General features: G+C 41.9%; 1 protein-coding gene across 1 annotated transcript in view; it reads right to left on the bottom strand.

Moving 5' to 3' along the window:
* c22h16orf89 (chromosome 22 C16orf89 homolog) overlaps positions 1 to 24,219 on the bottom strand; it is an 85,587-nt gene extending 61,368 nt beyond the window's left edge. The window contains exons 1-2 of the mRNA XM_068003112.1: positions 23,811 to 24,219; positions 4,396 to 4,548 (exon numbers count right to left, since the gene is read on the bottom strand). Coding sequence (XP_067859213.1) covers positions 4,396 to 4,548; positions 23,811 to 23,973 — 316 coding nt within the window. The 5' untranslated portion in view covers positions 23,974 to 24,219. The remainder of the gene's footprint in view (positions 1 to 4,395; positions 4,549 to 23,810) is intronic.
* Positions 24,220 to 25,139: the final 920 nt, after the last annotated feature.

Here is a 25,139-nt window from a genome sequence, read left to right as displayed (position 1 = left end):
AAGGGAAACTGCATGGTCAACAGTTTAGGAAAAATGGGGTCAAAGGAGCAGAGGTGGGTTTCATGGACAAAATAAGGAAAGTAGAGACAGTCTTGTGTTCAGGGCTACGGCGGGGGAAGATTTTGCATGATAGGCAAGGGAAAGGGATTAAAGCGACAGAGGCCACTGATTGGACCATAAAGGCAAAATAAACAATCAATCCAGAGACTGGGAGAAATGGATGCAACGTTCTATATAGAAATGCTGGGAGTCTTGGAAATAAATTAGAAAACTGGAGATCCTTGCTGAAGAGGGAGGATATTACATTACAGGCATCAGAGATCCAGTTCAACAACAATACATGTTGGGTAAGCATGCAGAGATATAGAAATAGATATATATATATAAAAATAAATAAAGACAAACTTTGGAGGAGGTGTAGACTTTTACATAGAATGTACAGCACAGAAACAGGCCACTCAGCCCAACTGGTCCCTGCCGGTGTTTATGCTCCACACGAGCCTCCTCCCACCCCTCTTCATCTAACCCTATCAGCATATCCTTCTATTCCTTTCTCCCTCATGTGTTTATGTAGCTTCCCTTTAAATGCATCTATGCTATTCGCCTCAACTACTCCTTCTACTCCACATTCTAACCACTCTCTGGGTAAAGAAGTTTCTTCTGATTTCACTATAGGATTTATTCATGACCCTCTTACGTTTATGGTCCCTAGTTTTGGTCTCCCCCACAAGTGGAAACATTTATATGAAAGAGAACTTGATTGTAACTGAGATGAACCCCTCTGGTTGAGGTGAAAACTGTGGACAGGTTTGAGAGGCATGGGAGATGGAAACTAACAATGGGCTCTGTAATAGACAACTAGATCAACGTGGAGGAATTAGACATAGGACCTTTGTAGTTAAATAAATTAAACATGTACATGAACAAGTGCAATTGTTAGGTTAGAAAGATGGGCTGATGACTGGCAAATGACATTTAATGCAGTCAAGCAGTAATGAGGCTGGAAAGGAAATAAACAGAGGAAATATAAACTATATGCCTTTAGGCAACAGGACACAACTCAGAAGGACTTGGACGTATTGTACATAGATCACTGAAACAAACAATAGTGAGTGACAGCATATGAAAGCTAATAGGATCTTAGGAATGTATAGCTGGAGTCTGTACAAGGAACTGGTATGGTGCCACCTGAAGTAGTGGTCACCATACTACAGCAAGGCTATCTAAGCACTGAAACATTGCAGTAAACAGCAACCAAAGTGATACCTATAAAGGTATGGGAAGACGTTGAAGAGTTTGAGGTTATTTACTGTGAAGAAGAGAGACATCAGGAGATGTTATTCAAGTGCCCCTGCCTCAGTTCACCTGCTGCTGAAACTCTCGTCCGTGCCTTTGTTACCTCTAGACTCGACTATTCCAATGCTCTCCTGGCCGGCCTCCCACCTTGCACCGTCCATAAATTAGAGCTCATTCAAAACTCTGCTGCCCGTATGCTAACTCGAAATGTTCACCCATCACCCCTGTGCTCGCTGACCTACATTGGCTCCCAGTCTGGCAACACTTCGATTTTAAAATTCTCATCCTTGTTTTCAAATCACTCCATGGCTTCGCCCTCCCTGTATCTGTAAACCTCCTCCAGTCCTACAAATCGACGAGATCTCTGCAGCCTTCCAATTCTGGCCTCTTACGCATCCCCAATTTTTTACGCTCCAATATTGGCAAGAATATTGTGCCTTCAGCTGCCTAGGCCCTAAGCTCTGGCATTCCCTCTCTAAACCTCTCCTCCTCTCTTTTCTCCTTTAAGACATTCCTTAAAACCTACCTCTTTGGCCAACTGTCTCCTTATGTGGCTCGGTGTCAAATTTTGTTTGATAACGCTCGTGGGATGTTTTACTATGTTAAAGGTGCTATATAAATGCAAGTTGTTGTTGAAGATTCTTAGGGGAATAACTAAATTGGTCCCTTATTTGCCATAAACTTTAGAACCAAGCCACACAGGGTCAAAAATAAAAGAGGCAAGCTGCACAGATGCTTAGATTTAACTACTTTATGTAGAGGGTAGTAAATGTGTGAAATGTGACAGATATTGTGGAAAAATTTAAGGGAGAATTGGATGGATATTTGATGGAGTGGCTGTTTAAGAAGTATTTGTTTTTTTGCAACCAGCCACGTGGTCTGCATAAGCTTTTCTGGTCCTGTACTTTCTTATATATCGTACCTACATGTTGATATCCTTTTAACCCTGTCCTAGGTCTCAGTTAGCATTCTTAATAATTGCACTGTAAAATAAAGTTTCTGTGCTGAGCAAATTGTGATATATTCTCAGACATTGACATGATTGTCAGCAACTAATTATTAAGAAAGAACTTGCATTTATATATCTCATATTCACAATCTCAGGTCTTCCCAAACAGCTTTACAGCCAATGAAGCATTTTTGAAGTGTAGTCACTGTTGTAATGTTTAAGTAGATGCGGCATTAACTTAACATTAGATTAAAAGGACACTGACCTGAAACATTAACTCCTTTTCTCTCTCCACAGATCCTGCCTAACCTGATGAGTGCTTTCCAGCATTTTCTGTTTTTATTTAACATTAGATTATATTGGCAACAATAAACTTTGGACAGCATCTCTTACTGGTATTGTGATCGGAATCCCATACAACCTATCCGTAAATCATTTGTAACACCCTAAGTAGTGAAAGAGCCTTCATCTTGCTCATGAGGGGGAAGGAGGGAGAGTGGCAAGTTGGATCCAAAATTGGCTCAGTGGCAGGAAGCAAAGGGTAATGGTCGACGGGTGTTTTTGCAACTGGAAGACTGTTTCCAGTGGGGTACCGCAGAGCTCGGTACTAGGTCCTCTGCTTTTTGTGGTATACATTAACGATTTGGACTTAAACGTAGGGGGCATGATTAAGAAATTTGCGGATGACACCGTGGGGTTGATAGTGAGGAGGAAAGCTGTAGACTGCAGGAAGATATCAATGAGCTGGTCAGAAAAGTGGCAAATAGAGTTCAATCCGGAGAAATGTGAGGTAATGCAGTTGGGGAGAGCAAACAACACAAGGGAATACACAATAAATGGGAGGATACCGAGAGGTGTAGAGGAAGTGAGGGACCTTGGAGTGCTTGTGCCCAGATCCCTGAAGGTAGCAGGGCAGGTAGATAAGGTGGTTAAGGCAGCATATGGAATGCTTTCCTTTATTAGCCGAGGCATACAATATAAAAGCAGGGCTGCAGAATTTTAGCTATGATGACAGATTGGATAGGCTGGGGTTGTTTTCCTTGGAACAGAGGAGGCTGAGGGGTGATTTTATTGAGGTGTACAAATTATAAGGGGCCTAGATAGAGTGCAAAGGAAAGACCTATTTCCCTTAGCGGAGGGGTCAATAACCAGGGGCATAGATTTAAAGTGATTGGTAGAAGGATTAGAGCGGAAATTAGGAAACATTTTTTCATCCAAAAGATGGTGGGTGTCTGGAACTCACTGCCTGAGAGAGTGGTAGAGGAAAAAACCCTCAACTCATTTAAAAAGTACTTGGACGTGCACTTGAAGTGTCGTAACCTACAGGGCTACGGACCAATTGCGGAAAAGTGGGATTAGGCCGGGTGCCTCGTTTCTCAGCCGGCGCGGACACAAAGGGCCAAATGGCCTCCTTCTGTACCGTAAATTTTCTATGATTCTATGATTAGCCGAGGCATAGAATATAAGAGCAGGGAGGTTATGCTGGAACTGTATAAAACACTGGTTAGGCCACAGCTTGAGTACTGTGTGCAGTTCTGATCACCACATTACAGGAAGAATGTGATTGCACTAGAGAGGGTACAGAGGAGATTTACGAGAATGTTGCCAGAACTGAAGAATTTTAGCTATGAGGCAAGTTTGGATAGGCTGGGGTTGTTCTCTTTGGAACAGAGAAAGCCGAATGGATTTAATTGAGGTGTATAAAATTATGAGGGGCCTAGATAGAGTGGATAGGAAGGACCTATTTCCCTCAACAGGGGTCATAAATTTAAAGTGATTGGTAGAAGGATTAGAGGGGAGCTGAGGAAAATTTTTTTCACCCAGAGGATGGTGGGGGTCTGGAACTCACTGTCTGAGAGGGTGGTAGAGGTAGAAACCCTCAACTCATTTAAAAAGTACCTGGATGTGCACCTGAAGTGCTGTAACCTACAGGGCTACGGACCAAGCGCTGGTAAGTGGGATTAGGCTGGGTGGCTCATTTTCGGCCAGCACGGACACAATGGGCCCAATGGCCTCCTTCTGTGCCATAAATTTTCTATGATTCTATGATCTCTCTTATAATTACTACAGTGTAGATTTGTGAATTTTACTTGAAAAGCTGATGGAAATTACCATTTAATAACCTTATAAATGTAATAATTTAAGTTTACCATTGAAATACACAGGATCATTTGCTTTTATTTCTTTGATAGCTTTTATTGCTGTGATGTCCAGTCTTCTTACGAGATCATCCACCTTTGCACGCTGTGAGGCAGTTTCAGGTCCTGAAGGTGACCATCTCTTCAATGTATCTTCCAGCTGAGCTGCGTGATCAAAACAGTACCAATCATACACAAACTCAGCACCAGTACTACTACAAAATCTGATGGCCAAAAATGTCAAGTGTAATTTTTAAAAAATATTTGATGCAGTGGTGTCTGCTTAATATCAGCTTGGTGGAAAAAAAGATTGATCTTTTGCAGACTTCAGTTTTAACAAATCCTGAAGCTTTTTGCTTTAATAACAAAGAAATGCATCGCTACAAGATAATACTTTGACATTTCAGGGTAGATTTTAAACTTTCATCGCCAGGTGGGAAACTGACAGTAGTGGACCGGCTGCCTGTTGTACTCTCCACCCGATTTATTTTACCATTGTGGACAAAGAAACTGGTTCTCTAATGTCCTTTAGGGAAGGAAACCTGTCGTCTTTACCCAGTCTGGCTGGTGACTCCAGTCACACACCAAGATGGTTGACTCTCAACAGACCCTCTGAAGTGGCCGAGCATGCCACTCACAAACTGCTGCGGTTCATGAAAAAGGCCCACCACCACCTTCTCAGTGCAACTAGGGATGGGCAATAAATGCTAGCTTTGCCAGCAATGCCACGCCCCTAGATTACATTGTTTTTTAGAAACTAATATTCCCACAGGTCTTGCAAAACTCCAAACAGGAAGAATATATTTTAACGAGATTTTAATGGATGGTAGAATTGGTCAGAATCCAATCCCACCAATATAACTAAACAAGTTCTTACCTTTAGGGAAAGGACACCACAAATACACAAATGATACAAAGTTCCTCTCAATTATTATATTGGGGATTAACAGAGCACCATATTGCTATTATCTATATATCATAACCTATATTTTAAACAATAAAGTCAAGGTATCAGCCTTGCTCACTTCAGCACTCGTCTGAATCGGAAGGTCATGGATTCAAGCCGCACTCCAGAGACTTGAGCACATAATCTAGGCCGACACTTCAGTGTAGCCCTGCACTGTAGGAGGAGCTGTCCTTAGGATGAGACATTAAATCAAGGTGCTGCCTGCCCTCTCATATGGGCATTAAATATCACATGGCACTTTTTGAACAATATCTATCCCTCAACCAACACCACCAAAACAGATTATCTAATCATTAATTTCATAGCTGCTAATGGGACCTTTCTGTGTACAAATTGGCTGCCACATTTCCCTGCATTATAACAGTGACTACACTTCAAAATACTTCATTGGCTGTGAAGGACTTTGGGACGTCCTAACATCATGAAAGGCACGATATATTTATAACTTCCGCCAGTATCCTTCATGGTTGTGATCTTCCAAAATTCCCTAGATTCTAGAACGGGTCCCAGTGGATTGGAAGGCAGCAAATTTAACACTGCTATTCAAGAAATGAGGGAGAGTGAAAACAGGGAACTACAGGCCAGTTAGCCTGACATCAGTCGTCGGGAAAATGCTGGAATCCATCATTAAGGACGTGGTAACAAGGCATTTAGAAAATTGTAATATGATTAGACAGAGGCAACGTGGTATTATGAAAGGGAAATCGTGTTTGACAAATCTATTAGAGTTTCTTGAGGATGTAACTACCAGGGTAGATAAAGGGGAACCAGTGGATGTAGTATATTTGGATTTTCAAAAGGTATTCAATAAGGTGCCACATGAAAGGTTGTTACACAAGATAAGGGCTCATGGGGTTGGGGGTAATATATTAGCATGGATAGAAGATTGGTTAACGGGCAGAAATCAGAGTAGGAATAAAGGGGTCATTTTCAGATTGGCAGACTGTTGCCAGTGGGGTGCTGCAAGGATCAGTGCTTGGACCTCAGTTATTTAAAATCGATATTAATAACTTAGATGAAGGGATCGTGTGTAACGTATCCAAGTTTGCTGACAATACAAAGCTAGTTGGGAAAGTAAGATGTGAGGAGGACACAAAGAGTCTGCAAAGGGATATAGACAGATTAAGTAAGTGGGCAAGAAGGTGACAGATGGTGTATAACATGGGGAAATGTGAGGTTATTCACTTTGGGTGGGGGGGAAGAATAGAAAAACAGAATTTTTTTTTAAATGGTGAGAAGCTATTAAAAGTTGTTGTTCAGAGGGATTTAGGTGTCCTTGTACACGAAATACAGAAAGTTAACATGCTGGTACAGCAAGCAATAAGGAAGGCAAATGGTAAGTTGGCCTTTATTGCAAGGGGGTTAGAGTACAAGAGTAAGAAGTCTTGCTGCAATTGTACAGGGCTTTGGTGAGACCACATCTTGAGTAGTGTGTACCGTTTTGGTCTCCTTACCTAGGGAAGGATATACTTGCCTTAGAGAGGCAGTGCAACAAAGGTTCACTAGATTGATTCCTGGGATGAGAGGGTTGTCCCACGAGGAGAGATTGAGTAGAATGGGCCTGGAGGTTAGAAGAATGAGAGGTGATCTCGTTGAAACATAAAAGGTTCTGAGAGGGCTTGACAAGGTAGATGCTGAGAGGCTGTTTCCCCTGGCTGGAGAGTGTAGAACTAGAGGGCACAGTCACAGGATAAGGGATCAGCCATTTAAGACTGAGATGAAGAGAAGTTTCTTCGCTCAGATGGTTGTTAATCTTTGGAATTCTCTACCTCAGAAGGCTGTGGATGCTCAGTCGTTGAGTATATTCAAGACTGAGATTGATAGATTTTTAGACAAAGGGAATTAAGGGACGGGGTGGGGGTCAGGCAGGAAAGTGGAGTTGAGGTCAAAGATCAGCCATGATCTGATTGAATGGCAGAGCAGGCCCGAGGGGCCGTATGGCCTGCCCCTGCTCCTGCTCCTATTTCTTATGTTCTTACACTGATATATTCCACTCAAGTACTTATACTCACAGGGACAAAACTACAACTTTAGTACAAGATCCCCAATATCCCACAAAATATAATGTATATCAAAACAAATGGATAAAGACAGACAGATGCCATGCATAAACACAAGATCAACACAATAACTGCAGAGACAGACATGGCAACAACTGCAGATAGACAACAAAAACACAACACATGAAATTTCAATCAATGTGATCGAAAACTAAAAAAAAATCGAATGACACACCCATTGGTTCAACACATTAACCCAAACACCTACACCACACACATCACTACAAAGAATAAAAACTGACCACTCATCAGTGTCGGAGATGTGGCACAAATTGCACTAACCCACTATTGGAAAAATGGCATAGTCGCAACAATTCGAGAACAGACGTAGCTACAGAAACAAATGATCGATCAAAACCAAATTATGTCACAAAAAGGCTTCAAGCAATATCAGGCAGGCTGCAAATATTCACCCAAAGAAACAAACATATCAAGAAAAAGAGAGAGAAATCCGGGACAGAAAAATCACAAAGACCAAACAGGGAATAGAATCATAGAGTGGTTACAGCAAGGAAGGAGGCCATTCGGCCCATCGAGTCCTTGCCGGCTCTACGCAACTGCACTCCAGCTAGTCCCACTCCCCCGCCCTATCCCCGTAGCCCTGCAAATTTTTTCCTTTCAAGCTCCCTTTTGAAAGCCACAATTGAATCTGCCTCCACCACCTACCCTGGCAGTACGTTCCAGGACTTAATCACTCGCTGCATAAAAAAGATTTTCCCTCATGTCACCTTTGCTTCTTTTGCCAATCATTTAAATCTATGTCCTCTGGTTCTTGACCCTTCTCTCAGTGGGAACAGTTTCTCTCTATCTACTCTGTCTAGACCCTTCATGAGTTTCAATACCTCTATCAAATCTCCTCTCAACCTTCTCTGTTCTAAGGAGAACAACCCAGCTTCTCCATTCTATCCACATAACGAAAGTCCCTCATCCCTGGAATCATTCTAGTAAATCTTTTCTGCACCCTCTCTAAGGCCTTCACATCTTTCCTAAGGTGCGGTGCCCAGAACTGGACACAATACTCCAGTTGTGGCCGAACCAGTGTTTTATAAAAGGTTCATCGTGACTTCCATACTTTTGTACTCTATGCCTCTATTTATAAAGCCCAGGATCCCATATACTTTTTTTTAAAATTGCTTTCTCAACCTGCCCTGCCACTTTCAATGATTTGTGCACATATACATCCAGATCTCTCTGTTCCTGTACCCCTTTTAGAATTGTGCCCTTTAGTTTATATTGCCTCTCCTCGTTGTTCCTACCGAAATGTATCACTTCATATTTTTCTGCGTTAAATTTCATCTGCCATGTGTCCGCCCATTCCACCAGCCTGTCTATATCCTTTTGAAGTCCATCACTATCCTCCTCACCATTCACTACACTTTCCCTAATCAATCCACACTTATCTGGGACAGAATTAGCAGTCACTTGGACTATTGTTTTTAAAAGTTTCCCCACTACCAAGGTTAAACTGACTGGCCTGTAGTTGCTGGGTTTATCCTTACACCCTCTTTTGAACAAGGATGTAACATTTGCAATTCTCCAGTCCTCTGGCACCACCCCCTAAGTATGATCGGAAGATTATGGCCAGTACCTCCGCAATTTCCACCCTTACTTCCTTCAGCAGCCTAGGATGCATCCCATCCGGACCTGGTGACTTATCTACTTTAAGTACAGCCAGCCTTTCTAGTACCTCATCTTTATCAATTATCAGCCCATCCAGTATCTCAACTCCATCTTCCTTTACTGAGAGTCTGGCAGCATCTGCTTCCTTGGTAAAGACAGATACAAAGTATTCATTTAGTACCTCGGCCATGCCCACTGCCTCTATGAGTAGATCTCCTTTTTGGTCACTGATGGGCCCCACCCCTCCTCTTACTACCCGTTTACATGCCTATAGCAGACCTTTGGATTTCCTTTTATGTTGGCCGCCAGTCTATTCTCATATTTTCTCTTTGCCCCTCTTATTTCCTTTTTCACTTCACCTCTGGACTTTCTATATTCAGCCTGGTTCTCACTTGTGTTATCAACCTGACATCTGTCATACGCCCCTTTTTTCTGCTTTATCTTTCTCTCTATCTATTTTGTTATCCAGAGAGCTCTGGCTTTAATTGCCTTACCTTTCTCCCTCGTGGGAATGTACCTCGACTGTGCCCGAGCCATCTCCTCTTTAAAGGCCGCCCATTGTACAATTACAGTTTTGCCTGCCAATCTTTGATTCCAATTTACCCGGGCCAGATTAGTTCTCATCCCACTGAAATTGGCCCTCCTCCAATTGAGTATTTTTTTACTTTAGATTGGTCCATGTCCTTTTTCATAGCTAATTTAAACCTTATGATACTATGATCGCTGTTCCCTAAATGTTCCCCCACTGATACTTGCTCCATTTGACCTACCTCATTCCCCAGAGCCAAGTCCAGCAATGCCTCCTTCCTCATTGGGCCAGAAGCATACTGGTCAAGGAAGATCTCCTGAACACACTTCAAAAATTCCTCCCCCTCTTTGCCCCTTATATTATTACTATCACATATAATCCCAAACAGCTAGCATTGTGAACAAAGTTATTGATTTCTATTCAAAACAGCACAATTCTAAATAATTCTCAAAGGTTTTTGTTTCATCTTTGAATGCCAGTATTTTATAATAGCAAGTAACAATGTGCTATGCTGCAGGTGGACTAAATTGATGCTTTATTTGTAACATTAGCTGCCTCTAACAACCACAACACAGCAGAGGAGAACCCCATTTTAAACAGAATCATACAGCACAGAAGGAGACCATTCAGTCCATAGTGTCTGTGCTGGCTCTTTGAAAGAGCTGTCCAATTAGTCCCTCTCCCCTGCTCTTTCCCCAGAGCCCTGCAAATTTCAAGTATTTATCCAATTCCTTTTTGAAAGTTACTATTGAATCTGCTTCCACCACCCTTTCAAGTAATATATTCCAGATCGTAACAACTCGCTGCGTAAAAAAAGATTTCTCCTTATTTCACCACTGGCTTTTTGCCACTTAACTTAAATGTGTCCTCTGCTTACCGACCCTCCTGTCAATGGAAACAGCTGCTCCCTATTTATTCTATCAAAACCCTTCATAATTTTGAACACCTTTATTAAATCTCCCCTTAACCTGCTCTGCTCTAAGGAGAACAACCCATTTCTCTACTCTCTCCACAAAACAGAAGTCTCTTATCCCTGGTACCATTCCAGTAAATCTTATTTGCACCCACTCCAAGGCCTTGACAGCCTTCCAAAAGTGTGGTGCCCAGAATTGGAGAGATAAAGGCTTCTTCGACAGCACCTCCCAAACCCGCGACTTCTACCACCTAGAAGGACAAGGGCAGCAGGCACATGGGAACACCACCTGCACGTTCCCCTCCAATTCACACACCGTCTCGACTTGGACATGTATCACCGCTGGGTCAAAATCCTGGACCGCCCTTCCTACCAGCACTGTGGGGGAACCTTCCCCCACAGTGGGGACGGACGGACGTAAGTCAGTATACATACATACATACATACATCATTGTTCGGCCAGAGCTGGAGTATTGTGTCCAATTCTGGGGACACCACTTCAGGAAGGATGTAAATGACTTAGAGAGGGTGCAGAAAAGATTTACTCGAATGGCTCCAAGGATAAGGGACTTCAGTTACATGGATAGACTGGAGAAGCTGGGGTTGTTCTATCAAATCTTCTCCTTAGAGCAGAGAAGGTTAAGAAAAGTGTTCAAAACCATGAAGGGTTTAGATAAAGTAAATAAAGAGATTCTGTTCCCATTGGCGGAAGGGTCGAGAACCAGAGGACACAGATTTAAAGTGATTGGCAAAAGAACCAAATGCAACATAAGGAAAAACTTTTTACGCATTGAGTAGTTATGATCTGCAATGCACTGCCTGAAAGGGTGGTAGAAGCAGAGTCAATTGTGGCTTTTAAAAAGGAATTGGATAAATACTTAAAGGAAAAAAAATTGTACGGCTACGGGGAAAGAGCGGAGAATGGGACTAACTGGATCGCTCTTACAAAGGGCTGACATTGGTTCAATGGGCCGAATAGCCTCCTTCTGTGATGTAACCATTCTATGATCTATATAAATAAATCACAATACTCACATTATCCTATTTCAGGTAACAAATGTTGCAGTTCATTAGTAAGTTAAGACATTCATTGACCCCACTTCAAACAAATTAATGAAGAGACACCATCCTACAATGAGGATCTTGAACTAGTTATACCATTAGATTAGTATTTTGTGCATTTATCACTTTGTTCTCCTATCTCAGCATATTCCTACACTATTAGAAAATGTTATGGCTACTGAAGCTGAAGAAAATGTTGGGACAGACAACACATAATTGGGGTACGATTTACGAAGAAAAAAAATGAGTTTGTCTAAAACAGGTTTGTCAAACTATGTGACTCTCAAGACTAAAGTACTAAATCACTTCTGCTTTATTCAAATCTGTGGTACAAGATGGTATAATTGTGTTTCCTTTATATAAAGGTTCCTTCAGCACTTTATCCCAGATTAGTGATCAGGTTTTTCTTACTCATGGAATAAACAATTACCCCCTATTTGAAATAATGGGGTCAATATTAACCCCTCATGATGGGCAGGAGTGTGTCAGGGGCAGGTTAAAAATTAAAAACACGAACACAACCCCAACCTGACATGTTCTTACGGCGGCGGGTTGCGTGGCATGTCTGTGTGCCGCTCTCGAAAGGCAGGACACTTTATTATAATATTTAAATCAGGCTCCTATAGTGCAGTTGGGAGCTTGATTTAAATTTAACACTGGAAGGCCAGATTTCCCGGGGCTCGAGAAACCCAGCAGCTAAATGGAGACGAGCGCAGCCGGATCAAGCAGGCAAGTGCTTTTTATATCACTGCTTGAGAGCCAGGAGGAGCAAGAGTGCTCCCCCAGGCCCCTCAAGCAAACGTTCCGCTGATCGCAGCCTCTCCTCGCTGCCGTATTCGACTGACCTCCCCCCCAACCCACGATCTGTCCCTCCCGATTGCCGTGCTCCAAACCCTCGCCCACCAAGCCCCCCTCTTTTCTGATTGCCAAAGATCGTCCCCAACGGTCCCCGGCTGCAGTCTTCTACCACTGACTTTCCCTCCCAACAGCCGGTCAGCCTGTCAATTTGGATAGCTGCCAGGCGGGAAATGAACATAGGAACAGGAGTAGGCCATTCAGCCCCTCGTGCCTGCTCCACCATTTGATAAGATCATGGCTGATCTGTGATCTAACTCCATATACCTGCCTTTGCCCATATCCCTTAATACCTTTGGTTGCCAAAAAGCTATCCATCTCAGATTTAAATTTAGCAATTGAGTTAGAATCAATTGCCGTTTGCGGAAGAGAGTTCCAAACTTCTACATTAAAAATGATAACGAGGTCCTGCCATTAAATTCAGCAGGAGCTCCGTGTTCCCAGGATTTCCGGCCTCCCCCCTCGTCCCCTCCCCACAAATATCGGGGCCAATATTTGAATAAATTTGAACTGTGGCTTTGAGACTCTGGGATAAATTTGGTATCCATTAAATTCAGATTAATCGGTATCTGAAGTCTCAGGTGCAAGTGGGTATACAGTCTACTCCTGATAATTCTAAGTTCTTTGTGCTAAAAGAAAAAAAATGAATTATCCACTCATTTGAATTAAGTAGGAATTTAGTGCTTAAAAAAAAAGTGAATCAGATAATTTGAAGAAAGCAACTTTGAATTAAAATTAAACTATATAGCACCCTTGACTAGTTTCCTATACTGAATTAAAGATTCACAAGATTGCCAGGAGTTTGAGAATAACCAGCCCGGCAGATTGACAAGAAAATTGGCCACCACCATGACATACAAACCATTCTCAGCAATGCCAGGAAGAGAGATTTGGTGAATCACTTGTTATGCTAATTGCACAATTTTGTGTTGCATGTTTTTTTTACACTGATCCAGAGGTTAGGAAGCAACATGGATGGCAATGTCTATAAGATTCTAAAATTCAAGCTATTAAAACAACAGAGATGGTGCAGTGGGCTTTTCACTCAACCTGGTTTCAAAACTAGGATAGAATGATGGGATGAAAGGCCTCTGAGAGACCAATGTGAAATGAGTTTGGGCTGTCTCAAGCTAGTTCCTAGTGAGCTTAGCACAAAACTGTCCCTACTTTGACAATCTGATTCGAAGAGGCCACAGGACGTAGCTCTGCTGCAGGAGATGGTAGAATCATAGAATAATATGGCACAGAAGGCAGCCATTCGGCCCAGTGCGCCTATGCTTGTTCTTTGAAAGAGCTATCCAATTAATCCCAGTCACCTGTTCTTTCATCATAGCCCTGTAAATTTTTCCCCTTCAACTATTTATCCAATTCCCTTTTGAAAGTTACTATTGAATCTGTTTCCACTATCCTTTCAGGCCGTGTATTCCAAATCATAACATGGAATCATAGAAATCAGAGAATTATAGAAAATTTACAGCACAGGAGGAGGCCATTCGGCCCATCGTGTCCGTGCCAGCTGAGAAACGAGCCACCCAGTCTAATCCCATTTTCCCACTATTTGGTCCGTAGCCCTGCAGGTCATGGCTGTTCAGGTGCACATCCAGGTATTTTTAAAAATGAATTGAGGGTTTCTGCCTCTACCACCCTCTCAGGCAGTGAGTTCCAGACCCCCACCACCCGTCGGGTGAAAAATTTTCTCCTCATTCCCGCTCTAATCCTTCTACCAATCACTTTAAATCTATGCCCCCTGGTTATTGACCCCTCCGCTAAGGGAAATAGGTCCTTCCTATCCACTCTATTTAGGCCCCTCATAATTTTGTACACCTCAATCAAATCACCCCTCAGCCTCCTCTGTTCCAAGGAAAACAATCCCAGCCTATCCGATCTGTCATCATAGCTTAAAATTCTCCAGTCCTGGCAACATCCTCGTAAATCTCCTCTGCACTCTCTCTAGTGCAATCCTTCCTGTAATGTGGTGACCAGAACTGTACACAGTACTCAAGCTGTGGCCTAACTAGTGTTTTATACAGTTCCAGCATAACATCCCTGCTTTTATATTCTATGCCTCGACTAATAAAGGAAAGCATTCCATATGCCTTCTTATCCTCCTTATCTAACTGTCCTGCTACCTTCAGGGATCTATGGATATGCGCTCCAAAGTCCCTCACTTCCTCTACACCTCTCAGTATCCTCCCATTTATTGTGTATTCCTTTGCCTTGTTTGCTCTCCCCAAATGCATTACCTCACACTTTTCCGGATTGAAATCCATTTGCCACTTTTCTGCCCGTCTGACCAGCTCATTGATATCTTCCTGCAGTCCACAGCTTTCCTCCTCACTATCAACCACACAGCCTATCTTTGTGTCAACCGCAAATTTCTTATTCATGCCCCCTACATTTAAGTCCAAATTGTTAATGTATACTACAAAAAGCAAAGGACCTAATACCAAGTCCTCGGCACCCCACTGGGATCAGCCTTCCAGTTGCAAAAACACCCGTTGACCATTACCCTTTGCTTCCTGCCCCTGAGCCAATTTTGGATCCAATTTGCCTCTCTGCATAAATTTTATTTCCTCATGTCGCCTCTGGTTCTTTTGCCAATTACCTTAAATCTGTGTCCTCTGGTTACCGACTCTTCTGCCACTGGAAGCAGTTTCTCCTTATTTACTCTATCAAAACCATCATGATTTTGAACACCTCTAACAAATCTCCCCTTAACCTTCTTTGCTCTAAGGAGAACAAACTGTTTCTCTACTCTCTCCACGTAACTGAAGTCTTTCATCCCTGGTACCATTCTGGTAAATCTCCTCTGCACCCTCTCAAAGGCCTTGACATCTTTCCTAAATTGTGGTGCCCAGAATTGGCCACAATACTCCATCTGGGGCCTAACCAGTGTTTTATAAAGCCTTAGCATAACTTCCTTACTTTTGTACTCTATGCCTCCATTTATAAAGCCAAGGATCCCGTATTCCTTTAAACAGCCTTCTTAACTTGGCCTGCCACCTTCAAAGCATCCCCTTAAAAATTGTTCCACAGGCATGTTGATGAGACACAGCTCTACCTCACCACCATCTTTTGACCCCTCCACTGTCTCTGATTTGTAACACTGCTTGTCTGACATCCAGTACTGGATGAGCAGACAGTTACTTCAAATAAATATTGGGAAGCCAAAAACCATTGTCTTTGGTCCACATCACACACTCCGTTCCCTAGCCACCGACTCCATCCCTCTCCCTGACCACTGTCTGATGCTGAAACAGGTCATTCGCAACCTTGGCATCCTATTCGTAGAATGGTTACAGCACAGAAGGCAGCCATTCGGCCCATCGAGCCATTCCGGCTCTTTGTAAGAGCAATCCAGTTAGTCCCATTCCCCCACTTTTTTCCCCATAGCCCTACAACTTTTTTCCCTTCAAATATTTATCCAATTCCTTTTTGAATGCCACGATTGAATCTGCTTCCATCACCCTTTCAGGCACAGCATTCCAGATCATAACTACTCGCTGCATAAAAAAGTGTCACCTTGGTTCTTTTGCCAATCATCTTAAATCTGTGCCCTCTGGTTCCCGACACTTGCGCCAATAGGAACATTTTCTCTTTATTTACTTTATCTAAACCCTTCATGATTTTGAACACTTCCATCAAATGTCCTTTCAACCTTCTCTGCTCCAAGGAGAGCAACCCCAGCTTCTCCAGCCTATCAACGTAATTGAAGTCCTTCATCCCTGGAATTATTCTAGTAAATCTTTTCTGCACCCTCTCTAAGGTCTTCACTTGCTTCCAAAAGTGCGGTGCTGAGAATTCAAAATAATACTCCAGTTGTTGCTGAACCAGTGTTTTATAAAAACATAAATTCCTTGCTTTTGTACTCTATGCCTCTATTTATAAAGCCCAGGATCCCATATGCTTTTTTAAACTGTTTTCTCAACCAGTTCTGCCACCTTCAAAGATTTGTGCACATATAGCCCCAAGTCTCTCTGCTCCTGCACCCCCTTTAGAATTGTAACATTTAGTTTATATTGTCTCTCCTTGTTCTTCCTACCAAAATATATCACTTTGCACTTCTCTGCTTTAAATTTCATCTGCCATGTGGCTGCCCGTTCCACCAGCCTATCTATGTCCTCTTGAAGTCTATCACTATCCTCCTCGCTGTTTATTACACTTCCAAGTTTTGTGTCAGCTGCAAATTTTGAAATTGTGCCCTGTATACCCAAGTCCAAGTCCAAGTCATTAATATATATCAAAAAAAGCAGTCCTAGTACCGAACCCTGGGGAACACCACTGTCTACCTACCTGCAGTCCGAAAAATAACCGGTCGCCACTACTCTCTGTTTCCTGTCACTTAGCCGATTTCGTGTCCATGCTACCACTGCCCCTTTTATTGCATGGGCTTCAATTTTGCTGACAAGCCTATTATGTGACACTACATTCAACGCCTTTTAAAAGTCCATATACACAACATCAACCCTCTCTGTTACCTCATCAAAAAACTCAATCAAGTTAGTTAAACATGATTTGCCTTTAACAAATCCGTGCTGGCTTTCCTTTATCAATCCACACTTGTCCAAGTGACTATTAATTTTGTCCCGGATTATTGTTTCTAAAAGTTTCCCCACCACCGAGGTTAAACTGACTGGCCTGTAGTTGCTGGGTTTATCCTTATACCCTTTATTGAACAAGGCTGTTACATTTGCAATTCTCCAGTCCTCTGACACCATGTCCATATCTAAGGAAAATTGGAAGATTATGGCCAGCACCTCTGCAATTTCCACCCTCACTTCCCTCAGCATGATGTGGAGATGCCGGTGATGGACTGGGGTGGACAAATGTAAGGAATCTTACAACACCAGGTTATAGTCCAACAAATTTATTTTAAAATCACAAGCTTTCGGAGATTATCTCCTTCGTCAGGTGAATGAGTGAAAAGGTTCTCCCTCAGCAACCTAGGAAGCATCCTTTCCGGACCAGGTGATTTATCTACTTTAAGTACAGCCAGCCTTTCTAGTACCTCTTCTTTATCAATTTTTAACCCATTCTGTATCTCAACTACCTCCGCTTTTACTGTGACTTTGGCAGCATCTTCTTCCTTGGTAAGAAGAGATGCAAAGTACTCATTTAGTACCTCGGCCATGCCCTCTGCCTCCATGCGTAGATCTCCTTTTTGGTCCCTAAATCCCCCCACCCCTCCTCTTACTACCTGTTTACTATTTATATGCCTAGAGAAGATTTTTGGATTCCCTTTTATGTTGGCCACCAGTCTATTCTCATATTCTCTCTTTTCCCCTCTTATTTCCTTTTTCACTTCACCTCTGTACTTTCTATATTCAGCCTGGTTCTCACTTGTATTAATCAACTTGACATCTATCATACACCCTCTTTTTCTGCTTCATCTTACTCTCCATCTCTTTCGTCATCCAGGGAGCTCTGGCTTTGGTTACCCTACCTTTCTCCCTCGTGGGAATGTACCTAGACTGTAGCCGAACCATCTCCTCTTTAAAGGCCACCCATTGTTGATTACAGTTTTGCCTGCCAATCTTTAATTCCAATTTACCCAGGCCAGATCTGTTCTCAACTCACTGAAATTGGCCCTCCTCCAATTAAGTATTTTTACTCTAGACTGCTCCTTGTCCTTTTCCATAACTAGTCTAAACCTTATGATACTATGATCACTGTTCCCTAGATGTCCCCCCATTGACACTTGCTCCACTTGACCCACCTCATTCCCCAGAACCAGATCCAGCAATGCCTCCTTCCTCGTTGGGCTGGAAACATACTGATCAAGAAAGTTCTCCTGAACACACTTCAGAAATTCCTCCCCCTCTCTGCCCTTTACACTATTACTATCCCAGTCTATATTAGGATCGTTGAAGTCCCCCATTATATCTACTCTATAGTTCTTGCACCTCTCTGTAATTTCCCTGCAAATTTGCTCCTCTATATCCTTCCCACTAATTGGTGGCCTATAGTATACACCCAGTAGTGTAATAGCACCTCTATTTTTTCTTAACACTAACCAAATAGATTCTGTCCTTGACTCCTCAAGGACATCCTCTCTCTCTCTCTCCAGTACTGCAATATTCTCCTTAATCAATATTTGACGGAGATGAGCTTCCAACCACATATTGGCTCCATCACCAAGACTGCCTACTTCCACCTCCGTAACATCGCCTCTCTCCACTCCTGCCTCAGCTCATCTGCTGCTGAAACCCTCATCCATGCCTTTGTTACCTCTAGACTTGACTATTCCAACCAGGCTTCCCATCTTCCACCCTCCATTAAACTTGAGTTCATCCAAAACTCTGCTGCCCGTATCCTAACATGCACAAGGCCCCATTCACCCATCACCCCTGTGCTCGCTGACCTACATTGGCTCCTGGTCCAGGAATGTATCGATTTTAAAATTCTCATCCTTGGTTTCAAATCCCTTCATGGCCTTGCCCATCCCTATCAGTACCTCCTCCAGCCCTACAACCCTCCGAGGTCTCTGCATTCCTCCAATTCTGGCCTCTTGTACATCCCCAATTTTAATTGCTCCAACACCGGCGGCCATACCTTCAGCTGCCTAGGACCTAAGCTCTGGAATTCCCTCTCTAAACCTCTCCACCTCTCTCTCCTCTTTTAAGGCACTCCTTAAAACTTACCTCTTTGACCAAGCTTTTCGTCACCTGTCCGAATAACTCTATGTGGCTCGATGTCAAATTTTGTTTGAAAACTCTCCTGTGAAGCACCTTGGGACATTTTACTACGTTAAAGGCGCTATATAAATGCAAGTTGTTGTTGTTGTTGAGCCATTTAGTTTATATTGCCTCTCCTCATTCATCCTACCAAAATGAATCACTTCACACTTCTCCGCATTAAATTTCGTCCATGCGTCTGCCCATTTCACTAGTCTGTCTATAGTCCTCCTGAAGTCTGTTACCATCCTCCTCACTGTTTACTACATTTCAGAGTCTCGTGTCATCTGCAAACGTTGAAATTACGCCCTGTATACCCAAGTCCAGGTCATTAATATATACATCAAAAAGAACAGTGGTCCCAACCCCTATGGTACACCACTGCACATTTCCCTCCAGTCTGAAAAACAACCTTTCACCACTACTCTCTGCTGTCTGTCCCTTAGCTAATTTCATATCTGCACAGCCACTGGCCCTTTAATTCCGGGAGCTTCAATTTTGCTAACAAGTGTATTATGTGGTACTTTATTAAACGCCTTTTGAAAGTCCCTATACACATCAACCGCACTACCCTCATCAACCCTTTCCATTAATTCATGAAAGGCTCAATCAAGTTAGTCAAACATATGCTGGCTTTTATTTATTAACCCATATTTTTCCAAGTACCAATTAATTTTGTCCCGGATTATTGTCTCTAAAAGTTTCCCCACCACCGACGTTAGGCTGATTGGCCTGTAGTTGCCGGGTTTATCCCTCTCCCATTTTTTGAACAGGGGTGTATCATTTGCAATCCTCCAGTCCTCTGGCACCACTCCCATATCTAAAAGAGGATTGGAAGATTGTGGCTAGAGCCTCCGCAAATTCCATCCTTACTTCCATCAGCGACCTAGGATGCATCCCATCTGGACCAAGTGACTTTACTACTTTTAGCACTGCCAACCTTTTAAGTACCTCCTTTATAATCTATTTTTATCCTATTGAGTTTCTCTACTACCTCCTCCTTTACTGTGAGCTACACTTAAGACTGGGGCAAATTAGAAGGAGCTTGACTTAATTGACTCAAGGTTTGGGGTTATTTCATGGCAAGCTGAATATCGCCAAATGTGTGTTAAGGACTGTTTCATTTCCATGAACCATATGTTTATTTGATTCTCCTGACATATATGGTTAGAATATTCTGCTTCAACTAACATTTTTGTAATACAAAATAAATTTTACAATAGACAGAATAATGCCTTTCAAAATTACATTGTTTAGCTGCAGCAGCAACATAGTTATTTTATTTCAGAGTCTACACCTGAACCATTAACTGTTCTCTCCACAGACGCTGATTGACCAGAGTGTTTCCAGCATTTTCTGTTTCGTTTGGCTTGGTGCTGGGAGAAAAAAAAAAATCAATACACAAAGCTGTCTAGAAATAACTCTGAAGTTATGTGGCCAGGCATTGTTTTGCTATTACTGTCTGTTCAGAAACTAATCAGGTCAAATTTGTTTTGCTAGTCTCATATTTCTGAAGTGTTTATGCCTGGAAATTTGTAGGCTGATCTAATAAGAATCTCTGTTATGACCAGGTGTTAAACTTAAAACCAGACAGCTTAACAGGCTGCTGTTCATACCTTATTACTTAAGTCATGATGTGGAGATGCCGGTGATGGACTGGGGTTGACAATTGTAAACAATTTTACAACACCAAGTTATAGTCCAGCAATTTTATTTTAAATTCACAAGCTTTCGGAGGCTTCCTCCTTCCTCAGGTGAACGTTCACCTGAGGAAGGAGGAAGCCTCCGAAAGCTTGTGAATTTAAAATAAAATTGCTGGACTATAACTTGGTGTTGTAAAATTGTTTACAATTATTACTTAAGTGGTAGAGATAATTAACATTTCAATTGCCTTGCTTTTTGATGTTGGGTGTTGTAAACTGTCTTTGGAAACTCTAGAAAGTTGTACAAGAGCTGAAGGTTTACCTAGGAATTCTAATTCCTTGTTTTGACTTTGTATTTCCAGCAGAGATGATCATGAGGGCTCTGTAAAGATCATCAAAAACCAAGTTAAAAGATTATGAAAGAACAATAAATATTTTGGACCACAAACAGAAAATGCTGGAAACATTCAGCAGATCAGGCAGCATCTGTGGAGAGAGAGAGTGAGTTAACATTTCAGCTCGATGACATTTCATTAGAACTGTCGGAGAGATGAGCAGAACTTCAAGGTGAGCATTCCTGGAAGGGAAGTGGCTGTGAATTAAACAATAGGATAAAAGCAAAATACTGCTGAAGCTGGAAATCAAACAAATATTTGAGTGTTGTTTTGGAAAAGTTTGAGAATTGTAGAAGTCAAATATTGTCGTTCTAGTTTCTTGCTATGTGTGTTTTCTGCTTCTGTGTAATTATCTCACTTTAAATAAATTAAACTTGATTATAGCCCTACATTATAATACATACTGCCTTTCAGAGTGAACAGGGGAACGTGGTGAGCAATCCACAAAGTCTGTTGCTGCAAAATACCATGGTAATTGGGAAATTATAGCACACTATCCCATTCACTGCATGCATAAAAGATTGTAAGTTTCAGTTCATAGGCCGTTTGGCCTGCTTATGAAAACTCTCTTTACCGTGAAAGTGTGTTAAGGGAGAAAGCCCAAATTGTTAATAAGGTTTTTCCAGGCAATCTAGTGGAAGAGAAATGGCCATTCCTTTGCAGGTAAGTAGTAGAGAATGTTTCTAGGTCCTTTATTGTGTTGGTAGTCTGATCAGTTCATAGGGGTGTTAGCATTCAATTCGAACGATCCAGGTCTGAACATATCTCTGCATTCCCCAGCAATAAAAAAAGGCAAAGAGTCAATAGTCTTGTTCTCATATGTCCATGTTCATAGAAAAGACATTTTATATTATACATACATTGACATTCAACAGCATTACCATCGCTGAATCCCCCACCATCAACATCCTGGGGGTCACCATTGACCAGAAACTTAACTGGACCAGCCATTTTTATACCGTGGCTACAAGAGCAGGTCAGAGGCTGGGTATTCTGTGGCAGTGACTCACCTCCTGACTCCCCAAAGCCTTTCCACCATCTACAAGGCATAAGTCAGGAGTGTGATGGAATACTCTCCGCTTGTTGGATGAGTGCAGCTCCAACAACACTCAAGAAGCTCGACACCATCCAGGACAAAGCAGCCCGCTTGATTGGGACCCCATCCACCACCCTAAACATTCACTCCCTTCACCACCGGCACATAGTGGCTGCAGTGTGTACCATCCACAGGATGCACTGCAGCAACTCGCCAAGACTTCTTCCACAGCACCTCCCAAACCCACGACCTCTACTACCTAGAAGGACAAGAGCAGCAGGGACATGAGAACAACACCACCTGCATGTTTCCCTCCAAGTCACACACCATCCCGACTTGGAAATATATCGCCATTCCTTCATCGTCGCTGGGTCAAAATCCTGGAACTCCCTTCCTAACAGCACTGTGGGAGAACCTTCACCACACGGACTGCAGCAGTTCAAGAAGGCGGCTCACCACCACCTTCTCAAGGGCAATTAGGGATGGACAATAAATGCTGGCCTCACCAGCGATGCCTACATCTCATGAACGAATAAAAAAAAATACATTTTTAATTCAACAAGTTCTAAAGTTCATCTTCATTAATAAAACATAAACAGCATCAAATTCCATAGGCAACATCTACAATGTTTATGTAATCTAGTGGTTTAAGCAGATAACTGTATAATGCAATGAGATTCAGACTGCATTGGCACATTTGTTATCATGAACAGCCAAATTTTGGACCCTAATCTTAAATCTGATCCTTAAAGAAAATCAAAGTGCCATCAACAACCCAAGCCTAATCTGCAGATTTATTACCAACAATTTTTATGTAAGCACTTGTACAACTGCAGATACATTCAAATGTTACGAAAATCTTACAGAATTTTTTTTTTCCTGAAAACTTGCACTTAAGTATTCATTTTCAACCCAACAGGATCTGAGGAAATTATAATTTTAAGATTCATTGGCATTTTTTCTGAATAAAGTAGGCAGGTACTAAAATAAAATTGTTAGATTTCCTTAACCATAGATCTTCTTTGCAACTTAGAAATATATAAATAAAACAGTGTTGTGGGATATACTGTGGATTAAAGCAGTATCCCACATAGTCAATCATTTAAATCCATCATTTTTTTAAAAGTGCTGCTATTTATAATTCAGTTTCATATAGAAATCCAACTGTAGTCCACCAATAATTTGATAAATTAAATTTATGTTGGGCATGCAGCATCCTCTATTTATGAATATGAGCATATACCAGAGCAAAACTATTTATTATGATTTGCCTTCAGCTGTGAAAACCTCCATCACTGTATGTCCTCTGCAACTCAACCCAGTGGTGCTAGGTCCAACGCACATAGTTGATAAATCAGACAGCCCATATTTACTGTTCGAGCAGCTTGAATTACCTCTTTATCTCGAATATATTTATCACTTTCCTCTGTTATATTTTACACCAGCTTTCTAAAGGTTTACACATCCTATCAAAACTCCAGCTAACATTTTTAAATTACTCCTTATTTCATCTTGCATAAATTAAAACGCACAGCTTAATGTGACACCAGTCCCAGCCAGAATGTGGATGAATGGGTAATTTCCCCTTCAATCACGCCTGGAGCCCGCACGCTGTAAGCAACTCATTGGCTGACATCCCGTTTCAATATATATATGCAGTCTATTTAATTTACCTTGTAATAGGCGGTAGCCTACCACTCCATCCAAATTAATATGATCATATGTACTTTCGAAGAAGAAAGTTGCCTTCTCCAATTTGGAAATAACATCGTTGAGCTTTTGTTCGTTTGCTAAAACGAAACTTAGTGTGGTAAATGCGATCAGAGCAAAATTCATACTTCCTCTTCAGTCTTCTTTCCACCCTCTGAATATCCACCAGCTGTACTTATGAGGTCGTTTGCTTGTGTGGTGTTTTCCTTTGGGATTTAGTTACCTTTATGCGTGACTTCTGTGTATTACATTCACTCGCTATTGGATTTTATCTCTGTACTTACTGCATAATTATATTGACATTTATCTGTTCTTATGCTCATCAAAGCCGACAGATAAGATCGGCTTTGCGATTTCTTGCAGTCTTTTATATATTAAAAAATAGTTATCACAAAAAGGTTTCAGTGGATGGGAGCGGCAACTGATTGTCTAAAATGGAACCAGTTTGCACTGGTTATACAAAACAGACGCTATTGCAGCAGGCATCCAAAAGTGAAGTGAAGCGAAGCCATTAAAGTGAGTATACACATTGCGTCTCAGGGATGAGCGCCTCAACACTCATGAAGTCAGAATAATTGTGTAATTGTAGCAAAATCACCGATAAATCCAGCATTTTTATTTCAAACTAAAGATGGCACCTCTCTCCTCTGGATTCTGTTTCAAAGAGTGTGCTTACTTTAACTCATCCTGTTTTGGATGGTCTTACTTTACAAATTCACCTTTTCCTCCAAATAAGTAGCCAGGAGTGCAGTGTGCTGCTACTAACATACTGTACAATACCTTGCTACTAAATTGCCCTGTGGGATCTAGAATTTTATCAACTACTCCAAAAACAACTTTCACCTGGACCTAACAAGACAAGAACCAAAGCTAATTTGACTTTCTAAGCAGGATGTGCAGGATTCACCTGTATAAGAGGTAAATATTCTAAATCCATTCACCTTTTATATTTTGGAAAAAAAATTCAAACCATCTCGCTATTGTTCCAAACATTTAAAAACAAAAGAATACCTGGAGGAGTGAGATGCTCTTCAAAAAATGAATACAAATATGTTACTCAAAAGAAATATAGAAAAATGATCCCCACACTAGGACAACCTGTCTTCCCCCTAGAATCCCAGCTTTCAGCTATTCCCTTTTGTTGCTGACTGGAGCTGCAAACTCTGCGAGATCCAGAGCGAAGAGCCAACAGTTGAGGTGGAGGGAGGGGTGTCAGGCCCAGGGTTGTTTGTGGGGTTTATTACCCTGAGAGAACCAGGAAACGAAGAAGGGCAACCGAGGTGGAGGAAGGA

The sequence above is a fragment of the Heptranchias perlo genome, chromosome 22, assembly GCF_035084215.1.
Source record: "Heptranchias perlo isolate sHepPer1 chromosome 22, sHepPer1.hap1, whole genome shotgun sequence".
Taxonomy (NCBI): Eukaryota; Metazoa; Chordata; class Chondrichthyes; order Hexanchiformes; family Hexanchidae; genus Heptranchias; species Heptranchias perlo.
The sequence above is the reverse complement of the archived record's forward strand: the minus strand, read 5'-3'. Positions and strand labels throughout refer to the sequence as shown.